Below are 10,789 nucleotides of genomic sequence, written 5' to 3' on the forward strand. Positions count from 1 at the left end.
CAACCTCCTGTCCTTTCTCCTTCTCGTGAAGACGGTAACTTGGCGTACTATCTGAGGTGTGGCCAAGCTTTAACACGGTATAACAACCTCCTGTCCTTTCTCCTTCTTGTGAAGACGGTAACTTGGCGTACTATATGAGATGTGGCCAAGCTTTAACACGGTATAACAACCTCCTGTCCTTTCTCCTTCTTGTGAAGACGGTAACTTGGCGTACTATATGAGATGTGGCCAAGCTTTAACACGGTATAACAACCTCCTGTCCTTTCTCCTTCTTGTGAAGACGGTAACTTGGCGTACTATATGAGATGTGGCCAAGCTTTAACACGGGATAACAACCTCCTGTCCTTTCTTCTTCTCTTGAAGACGGTAACTTGGCGTACTATCTGAGGTGTGGCCAAGCTTTAACACGGGATAACAACCTCCTGTCCTTTCTTCTTCTCGTGAAGACGGTAACTTGGCGTACTATCTGAGATGTGGCCAAGCTTTAACACGGGATAACAACCTCCTGTCCTTTCTTCTTCTCGTGAAGACGGTAACTTGGCGTACTATCTGAGGTGTGGCCAAGCTTTAACACGGGATAACAACCTCCTGTCCTTTCTCCTTCTCGTGAAGACGGTAACTTGGCGTACTATCTCAGGTGTGGCCAAGCTTTAACACGGGATAACAACCTCCTGTCCTTTCTCCTTCTCGTGAAGACGGTAACTTGGGGTACTATCTGAGGTCTGGCAAAGCTTTAACACGGGATAACAACCTCCTGTCCTTTCTCCTTCTCGTGAAGACGGTAACTTGGCGTACTATCTGAGGTGTGGCCAAGCTTTAACACGGGATAACAACCTCCTGTCCTTTCTCCTTCTCTTGAAGACGGTAACATGGCGTACTATCTGAGATGTGGCCAAGCTTTAACACGGTATAACAACCTCCTGTCCTTTCTTCTTCTCGTGAAGACGGTAACTTGGCGTACTATCTGAGATGTGGCCAAGCTTTAACACGGGATAACAACCTCCTGTCCTTTCTTCTTCTCGTGAAGACGGTAACTTGGCGTACTATCTGAGATGTGGCCAAGCTTTAACACGGTATAACAACCTCCTGTCCTTTCTTCTTCTCGTGAAGACGGTAACTTGGCGTACTATCTGAGATGTGGCCAAGCTTTAACACGGGATAACAACCTCCTGTCATTTCTCCTTCTCGTGAAGACGGTAACATGGCGTACTATCTGAGATGTGGCCAAGCTTTAACACGGGATAACAACCTCCTGTCCTTTCTTCTTCTTGTGAAGACGGTAACTTGGCGTACTATCTGAGGTGTGGCCAGGCTTTAACACGGGATAACAACCTCCTGTCCTTTCTCTTTCTCGTGAAGACGGTAACTTGGCGTACTATCTGAGGTGTGGCCAGGCTTTAACACGGTATAACAACCTCCTGTCCTTTCTTCTTCTTGTGAAGACGGTAACTTGGCGTACTATCTGAGGTGTGGCCAGGCTTTAACACGGGATAACAACCTCCTGTCCTTTCTCCTTCTCGTGAAGACGGTAACATGGCGTACTATCTGAGATGTGGCCAAGCTTTAACACGGAATAACAACCTCCTGTCCTTTCTTCTTTTTGTGAAGACGGTAACATGGCGTACTGTCTGAGATGTGGCCAAGCTTTAACACGGTATAACAACCTCCTGTCCTTTCTCCTTCTTGTGAAGACGGTAACATGGCGTACTATCTGAGGTGTGGCCAAGGTTTAACACGGGATAACAACCTCCTGTCCTTTCTCCTTCTCGTGAAGACGGTAACTTGGCGTACTATCTGAGATGTGGCCAAGCTTTAACACGGGATAACAACCTCCTGTCCTTTCTCCTTCTCGTGAAGACGGTAACTTGGCGTACTATCTGAGGTGTGGCCAAGCTTTAACACGGGATAACAACCTCCTGTCCTTTCTCCTTCTTGTGAAGACGGTAACTTGGCGTACTATCTGAGATGTGGCCAAGCTTTAACACGGGATAACAACCTCCTGTCCTTTCTCCTTCTTGTGAAGACGGTAACTTGGCGTACTATCTGAGATGTGGCCAAGCTTTAACACGGGATAACAACCTCCTGTCCTTTCTCCTTCTTGTGAAGACGGTAACTTGGCGTACTATCTGAGATGTGGACAAGCTTTAACACGGTATAACAACCTCCTGTCCTTTCTCCTTCTTGTGAAGACGGTAACTTGGCGTACTATATGAGATGTGGCCAAGCTTTAACACGGTATAACAACCTCCTGTCCTTTCTCCTTCTTGTGAAGACGGTAACTTGGCGTACTATCTGAGTTCTGGCAAAGCTTTAACACGGGATAACAACCTCCTGTCCTTTCTCCTTCTCGTGAAGACGGTAACTTGGCGTACTATCTGAGGTGTGGCCAAGCTTTAACACGGGATAACAACCTCCTGTCCTTTCTCCTTCTCGTGAAGACGGTAACTTGGCGTACTATCTGAGGTGTGGCCAAGCTTTAACACGGGATAACAACCTCCTGTCCTTTCTCCTTCTCGTGAAGACGGTAACTTGGCGTACTATCTGAGATGTGGCCAAGCTTTAACACGGGATAACAACCTCCTGTCCTTTCTCCTTCTCGTGAAGACGGTAACTTGGCGTACTATCTGAGATGTGGCCAAGCTTTAACACGGGATAACAACCTCCTGTCCTTTCTCCTTCTCGTGAAGACGGTAACTTGGCGTACTATCTGAGATGTGGCCAAGCTTTAACACGGGATAACAACCTCCTGTCCTTTCTCCTTCTCGTGAAGACGGTAACATGGCGTACTATCTGAGGTGTGGCCAAGCTTTAACACGGGATAACAACCTCCTGTCCTTTCTCCTTCTCGTGAAGAAGGTAACTTGGCGTACTATCTGAGGTGTGGCCAAGCTTTAACACGGGATAACAACCTCCTGTCCTTTCTCCTTGTCGTGAAGACGGTAACTTGGCGTACTATCTGAGATGTGGCCAAGCTTTAACACGGGATAACAACCTCCTGTCCTTTCTCCTTCTCGTGAAGACGGTAACATGGCGTACTATCTGAGGTGTGGCCAAGCTTTAACACGGGATAACAACCTCCTGTCCTTTCTCCTTCTCGTGAAGACGGTAACTTAACGTACTATCTGAGGTGTGGCCAAGCTTTAACACGGGATAACAACCTCCTGTCCTTTCTCCTTCTCGTGAAGAAGGTAACATGGCGTACTATCTGAGATGTGGCCAAGCTTTAACACGGGATAACAACCTCCTGTCCTTTCTTCTTCTCTTGAAGACGGTAACTTGGGGTACTATCTGAGATGTGGCCAAGCTTTAACACGGTATAACAACCTCCTGTCCTTTCTCCTTCTTGTGAAGACGGTAACTTGGCGTACTATCTGAGTTCTGGCAAAGCTTTAACACGGGATAACAACCTCCTGTCCTTTCTCCTTCTCGTGAAGACGGTAACTTGGCGTACTATCTGAGGTGTGGCCAAGCTTTAACACGGGATAACAACCTCCTGTCCTTTTCTCCTTCTCGTGAAGACGGTAACTTGGCGTACTATCTGAGATGTGACCAAGCTTTAACACGGGATAACAACCTCCTGTCCTTTCTCCTTCTCGTGAAGACGGTAACTTGGCGTACTATCTGAGGTGTGGCCAAGCTTTAACACGGGATAACAACCTCCTGTCCTTTCTCCTTCTCGTGAAGACGGTAACTTGGCGTACTATCTGAGATGTGGAAAGCTTTAACACGGGATAACAACCTCCTGTCCTTTCTCCTTCTCGTGAAGACGGTAACTTAACGTACTATCTGAGATGTGGCCAAGCTTTAACACGGGATAACAACCTCCTGTCCTTTCTTCTTCTCGTGAAGACGGTAACTTGGCGTACTATCTGAGGTGTGGCCAAGCTTTAACACGGGATAACAACCTCCTGTCCTTTCTCCTTCTCGTGAAGACGGTAACTTGGCGTACTATCTGAGATGTGGCGAGGCTTTAACACGGGATAACAACCTCCTGTCCTTTCTTCTCAGTTCTTGTGAAGACGGTAACTTGGCGTACTATCAGAGATGTGGCCAAGCTTTAACACGGGATAACAACCTCGTTCCACTTGGACACATTCGAAAAATGAACACCCTGACTGCTTAAGGGCAGAATATACCTGCGCAGAGTCAGCGGCACAGACGACGCACTGCATATTATTTATGCTGCGTTGGGGATTATGACGAGAACTTGGCCTGTTTTCCTTTCGCGCAACGTGTAGCGGGCTGATATAATCTGCAGTGCGTCGTCGGTCCTGCTGAAGTCACATAGGTGAGCGGAGCCCCTTACTGTGATGGGTTGTATTTTTTATGAATGAATTTTTTAATTAGCCACGTGTGGCTTACATTTACGGAATGACTTGATCAGAAAATTCCACTGTGCTCATATAAAAGAGAGCACCCATGCAGGCTGTACATGTTTAGTATAAGACGAGGTAAAGGGATGTAGTTCCTATCTAAAACGTTTGGCAACGTCTGAGAAGTTTAGACAAGAAGGGGTGTGCCTTTATATCAGTTCTAACAAATCCAAACTGATGAAATACGGATCCGCAACAGATAATAATGACGAAGATGAGCATCTAAAAATGTGTGGCTACACAAGGCACACGTTGTACATGGTAGTGTTGTCATTATTGTTTGTTTGAATGTGTTTTCCTCAAAGTTTTTGTGTATGTGTGTGCAGTTTCTTTATCAGTTGAATAGATTGTTACATGCTTTACTAATTTTACAAATTTCGACAAAATGTATTTCAGTAGACTGGGAATCGAGAGGGAGCTCTAGGTTTGTGTGTGTGTGTGTGTGGAGCGATTCCAAAAAAGCTACTGGACATAATTTCATGAAACTTTGCATTCTTTCAGATAGTATCCACAGACAGTTTCTATTCAGTGTTTTTCTCTCCGATAAATTCCTTTGATAACGTTATATCCGGCTTTAAAAAAAGTAAAAAGGCGGCACTGTGGGGACCTCACTGTCCCATCCGATTAATAAAAATTGTTGGCCCGGACTTTTGGATTGCACTGAAAGCTTAGAAATTGTTTAGTTGATTTGTTGATCAAAAGTTTGCTAAAAATCGAAATTGCAATAACAGTCACAAGAATGGTCCCATTATATTCTAATGTTGTGTTTGAACTGATAATAAGATTAAAAAAAAAAACGAAAATCAGTTTTATACAAATTAGATCCCCTGTGTGCATGTTACCGAGGCAACGCAGTCTCGGTCGACGGGTTTTGATCAGGAAGACTCAGTCTCAATGAACACTTTTTTAAAGTTCAGTTTTGATGTTTAGGCCGACAGGTTGACTTGATGTGTTGGTATCGCTTTACGCTCCTTGTTTTCGGTTCTGATCTCGTAGTCTTTGTTATAGAACAAAAACCTGAATCTCTTATGGTCGACCAGTGATCGACTTCGATGTATCCGAGCAAGAATAATCCAACATCTTCCAATATTTACGTAAATACAACTTTGTTCGGTTAAGTATTTCAGATACAAGCTGCTTTGTTGGGCACCAGGTGTGCTTTCTGTTATGGGTGTTTTCTTTTTGTAACTCAAATCTCTCCCGATATTGTTAGAGAGAGAGAGAGAGAGAGAGAGAGAGAGAGAGAGAGAGAGAGAGAGAGAGAGAGAGAGAGAGAGCGAACGAACGCAACGGATAAATAACAACAACACCCATGGAAAGCACGCACAGTAGTTGAATTTATTTTTGTTAACTACGCCTCGTTTTCACTGTCAACAGCCGTCAGAGGAGCAGACAAAAATGAAGCGGAAATTAATTAGAATATCCCTGTCATATACCATGGTGTCATTTTGTCATTTCTCTGGAGATCTCACGCTCAGTCATCCAGCGCACATTCCCCGTCTGCGACTTTACCGACACGTTTTCCACTGAAACAAAAAAGTAGAAAAAATATCAATCTGCAGTATGCTACGGAGACCCTTCCATGTTAACACATTTTTCTATTGTTCAACAGGAGTTGATTTGGACCCGCTATGGTTTCAGAGCCTTGAATTCTCAAGAATCACTTTTTAGAGATAGCAGTATTGTGCCTTCTTCTTGTTGTATTGTCAAGTTGATAAACGTAGCAGCTTATTTGTAATGAACACACGCTCCTGCACACACGCACCCCCCCACACACACACACACACAAACACACACACACACACACCCACACACACACACAAACACACACACGCACACACACACACGTACACACAAACACACACACACACAAACACACACACACACGCATCCCCCCAAGGACACACAAACACACACACACACACGTACACACAAACAAACACACACACACACACGTACACACACACACGCACAGATAAACACACACACGCATGAACACACACACGCATGTATACAGAAACAGAAGTTCATTATTAAACTTATAGGCTTGTGACATAAATAAATAGATAAATGAGATTATTAGATAACTATGTACCAGAATAAATACATAAATACATAAATAAACAAACAAGTAAACACATGAATACGCGTCTCGTATTTACTCCTCAGGACATTGACTGTGTTTATTTGATTAAAACGGAAACAAAACAAAACAAAAAAATAAAAATAAAAATCGTTTTGTGTGTAAAAAAAACAACTCACTCGCAAATACTTCCGTCCAGGTTACACTCGTTGCTATAGGTAACGCCGTCAGAACCACACACAGGTGCGTATTCTAAGGTGCAGAACGGCGAACACAGACATTTCCCGCTGCTCGTCGACTTCAGGTAGTAACCCATCTTGCCCATTCTGCAAGATGCAGTTTGGGTTAATAAGTACTTATAAAAGCATTTAATACATTTTCGAAAGAGTGGTGCGAAAGAGTTGCGTCTTGACACTGAGGCAAAATAATGTGACTGACTATTTTAGCCAATAAGTACAAACAAACTAATAGGCCTGAGCATGCTAAGACGTTTTCGGAAGAGTAACACGGAAGCCCGGAGTTGCACCCTTTAAAACACGGATGTAAAAGAATGTGTCTGACTAGTTGAGCCAATAAGTGCATGCATAAATACATACATACATACATACATACATATGCATACATACATACATACATACATACATACATACATACATACTTACATACATACATACATACATACATACATACATACATACATACATACATACATACATACATATGCATACATACATACATACATACATACATACATACATACTTACATACATACATACATACATACATACATACATACATACATACATACATACATACATACATACATACATACATACATACATATGCATACATACATACATACATACATACATACATACATATGCATACATACATACATACATACATACATACATACACACACACACACACACACACACACACACACACACACACACACACATACATACATACATACATACATACATACATACATACATACATACATACATACATACATACATACATACATACATACATGTACATACATTGTAATCTGCGACCGAAAGACAAATCGTTGCTTCAGAAATGCTGTGACCTGCACTTCATCATTAAGAACAACAAAGTACTTGAGTCTGAAGTAGGGGTGTGTCGTGGATCAAATTGGTCTTACTTGCACTTTTCAGCCTGAGCCAAGCAGGGATTGGAGAAGGTACGGGTGAAGGTGGCACAGGTGGGTCTGTACTCCCGGGTACAAGGTACACCTGGGCACTCGTCTCCCAGAGCTGAAAATTAATACAGGTATACCACAAAACTCACTGATGGTTCTATACAAAGACCTTTATGGATTTATCGCTGCAGTCGAAGATAGTTTCATTTCGCCGACTGAGGACTGCATGGTCTTTTTGTTTGTAGTAAAGCCTCTAGTTTCATTTCGCCGACTGAGGACTGCATGGTCTTTTCGTTTGTAGTAAAGCCTCTCATTAATTGGGCGAAGTCGGCTTCGTGAAGTCCACGAACTGGCTGCATAAAGCTTGGGCACTGAATTTTCTAGAAAAAAAAGTCTTGACGAAGCCTTCGCGAAGTGGACTTGGAGATAAAGGGCGGCCTTAGGCTCTGCATTGAACGGCATTGCTTTGTCATCGCAACCTCTAAAACAAGTTATCACAAATATCAATCGCAAAGTTGTGGGAACAGAATCGGATAACTAGACCGTTTACATGCCTGAATAGCACGAAAGTGACTCCGACGTTGCAAATTTGTAGCTTGCATTTTGAAATCAATTCAGTGTTAGTTAATTCATTGTTCTCAGGCCTCGATCTTCGGTCATTGACACATACTTTTTCGATATGACCCTTGGTCGGTCGACCGTCCGATAGTTTTTGACACATAAAAGGGCTGACCGTACAACTCGTGTGTCGCCTGGACATTTGGACCGATACAAATTTCACAACTAGGTCAAACAGGCCTATTGTCCTCTAGTCTGAGAACACCACTGCACGGTTAACAACAATGAGAATAATAACAACAACTACTACAACAACAACTACAACAAGAAAATCCTCCGAGGTAGGAAAAACACCCCCGTCCTTACCATTCTCACTGCCACCAACTGAGAAGGTTATTTCCCTTTGACCATTAATATGTCCCTCTATAAGTCCTTGTAGAATCTTAATCCACCAATAACTCCCTAACCGTGTGTTTGACTGGTCCCAATTTTTGTAAGGACCGTCTCAGGAATGTATAGAACCTGTTCACCAAGTTTGGTGACGATCGGTCCGTTCATTCTTGAGATCTATATGCGAACACAAACACACAAACACACAAACAAACAAACAAACACATCGACCGAATCCTATACACACCCCTATACCGGGGGTGTAATAACTACAACTACAACTACAACAAGCGTTATCAAGCCAGGTTGTAGATTGTGTGCATGTGTCGATGTGAAGTAGAAGATCTAGAATGCCGCTCTTATCCCAAATGATAGCCGAGGCAGATACCTATTACGATTCACAAGGGAACGAAGGTATCTTTAAAAAAAACAAAATGAACAAATGAAAACCTCACCAAAAGCGCACAAGGACAGGACAGTCGCCAGAAGGATCTTCATCGCGCTGATGCTATCGGGGGAAAACTGAAGCAATCAATCAATCGCTCAATCAATAAATCAATCAGAAAACAAATCAATTAAGCAAACAGAAAATTAATCGATCAATCAATAAAGCAATCAGAAATTCAATCAATAAAACAATCAAGTAATCAATCAACCAGCAAATGAATGTAGGAATGAAAGAATGAATGAACAAGTGAATGAATAAGTCTGCAGATATGTCAATAAAGAAAGAGATGGACGAACACTGCGCATCTATTCTGTTGGTGATGCAAGGCGAAATTCTTTTCCTCACAGTATCTACTTCTTTCGCAAACACGTTTGACATTTTTTTCTCTCTCGCTGAAGTAATAGCTTAATTTAAAAAAAAATTAAAACAGAGAGTGAAAGTGTTGCAAATACCAGACCAAAATAATGTAGACAAGTGCCTTCACTTACTCACTCACAAACACACAAACACACAGAAAGACAGAAAAACAGACACACACACACACACACACATACGCTTTTGCGCTATTACACACACACACACACACACACACACACACACACACACACACACACACAGCGCGCAGGCAAGCGCGCGCGCGCGCGCGAGAGAGAGAGAGAGAGAGAGAGAGAGAGAGAGAGAGAGAGAGACAGGGACAGACAGACAGGAAGACAGACAGACAGACAGACAGAGAGAAGAGAGAGAGAGAGAGCGCGCGCGCGACTGATGTGAGAATGAAGAAACTAGACAAAAGAAATTATACGCAAAGCAAATGGAGTCGGTGACAAACCCGGGCATGTCGTACCTGTTAACAATTGCAGCAAGCTGTGGATAGAGAAGAAAAATTGTTGTTTAACTGTTAGCACAGCAAGTTGGATGCGAAATATAAAGGCCAAAAATCTCATAAAGTTTGGATCCGGATTCACTGTGTATTTTTGATTAACTCAGCACTTTTTGTTTCATCACGAGCTGCTTTTCAATATAATGCCCAGTGACGAATATTGAGGGTGACATATCACAGTAGTAGGCATTAGATAACGGAGTTTATTACATGAAACCATAACATACAAACACATACGTTTATATATTTATTTCACATGGACTGGGAATCGTGACGATGATGATGGTGTACGTATGTGTGTGTTGTGTGTGGGGGGAGATCTTCATGAAACTTCACATGTGAATTCGCAGATAATATGTCCATTTTTTGTGTTTTTTGTGTGTGTATGAATGTCTCTAATGGTGTCATATCCGGTTTTTAAGGAAAGTAAACGCGGCGCTGGAATTGTTGTCAAACAATGTTGACTCAGTCCAGAATATGGGATTGCATTTCTGCTTGGAAGCTTAAACATTATTTGATGAATTTCTTTATTAAAAACTCCGAAGTTTCTATTAAAAACTGAATTAAAAAAAATACTGCATTTTGTTATCTATCATTTCTTGAATCCGAACATTTATGTCATGTTTTCTCTAAAGTTATGCCCAAAATGAAAGAAAATCGGTTAATGCAAATAAGTTTCTATGTACATATGCTTCGCGGAGACGAGCGTTACCCGTCTCGGTCTTCCGGTTTGGGCTAGCCAAACCCGGCCTTTCTAAAATGATGTAGTCTCGGGGATGGCTGATCCCGTGTTTTCAGTGTTGATATTTTTGTTTCAGGCCGACGTCGACAGATTGACTGCATGTTTTGATCTTGCTTCACACGACGTGTTTCAGGCCGACGTCGACAG

The 10,789-nt window shown here is 42.7% G+C and overlaps 1 protein-coding gene across 1 annotated transcript; it reads right to left on the reverse strand.

Annotated features, from left to right (window-relative positions):
* Positions 1-5,688: 5,688 nt before the first annotated feature.
* On the reverse strand, positions 5,689-9,957 carry LOC138963243 (four-domain proteases inhibitor-like). Its single transcript, XM_070335304.1, has 5 exons — positions 9,865-9,957; positions 9,028-9,094; positions 7,628-7,739; positions 6,636-6,782; positions 5,689-5,899 (listed from the first exon to the last, which is right to left on the reverse strand). The coding sequence occupies exons 2-5, from the start codon at positions 9,068-9,070 to the stop codon at positions 5,848-5,850; spliced, it is 354 nt and encodes a 117-aa protein (XP_070191405.1). The 5' UTR covers positions 9,071-9,094; positions 9,865-9,957; the 3' UTR covers positions 5,689-5,847.
* Between the last annotated feature and the right edge of the window lie 832 nt (positions 9,958-10,789).

Source organism: Littorina saxatilis, linkage group LG3 (assembly GCF_037325665.1).
Source record: "Littorina saxatilis isolate snail1 linkage group LG3, US_GU_Lsax_2.0, whole genome shotgun sequence".
NCBI lineage: Eukaryota > Metazoa > Mollusca > Gastropoda > Littorinimorpha > Littorinidae > Littorina > Littorina saxatilis.

Coding starts and splice junctions, on each gene's coding strand:
- LOC138963243 (XM_070335304.1), bottom strand. CDS start 9,070: ATGAAGATCCTTCTGGCGACTGTCCTGTCCTTGTGCGCTTTTG. Junction 7,740..9,027: donor CCTGTCCTTGTGCGCTTTTG/GTGAGGTTTTCA, acceptor ATTAATTTTCAG/CTCTGGGAGACGAGTGCCCA. Junction 5,900..6,635: donor CTGGACGGAAGTATTTGCGA/GTGAGTTGTTTT, acceptor TTTTTGTTTCAG/TGGAAAACGTGTCGGTAAAG.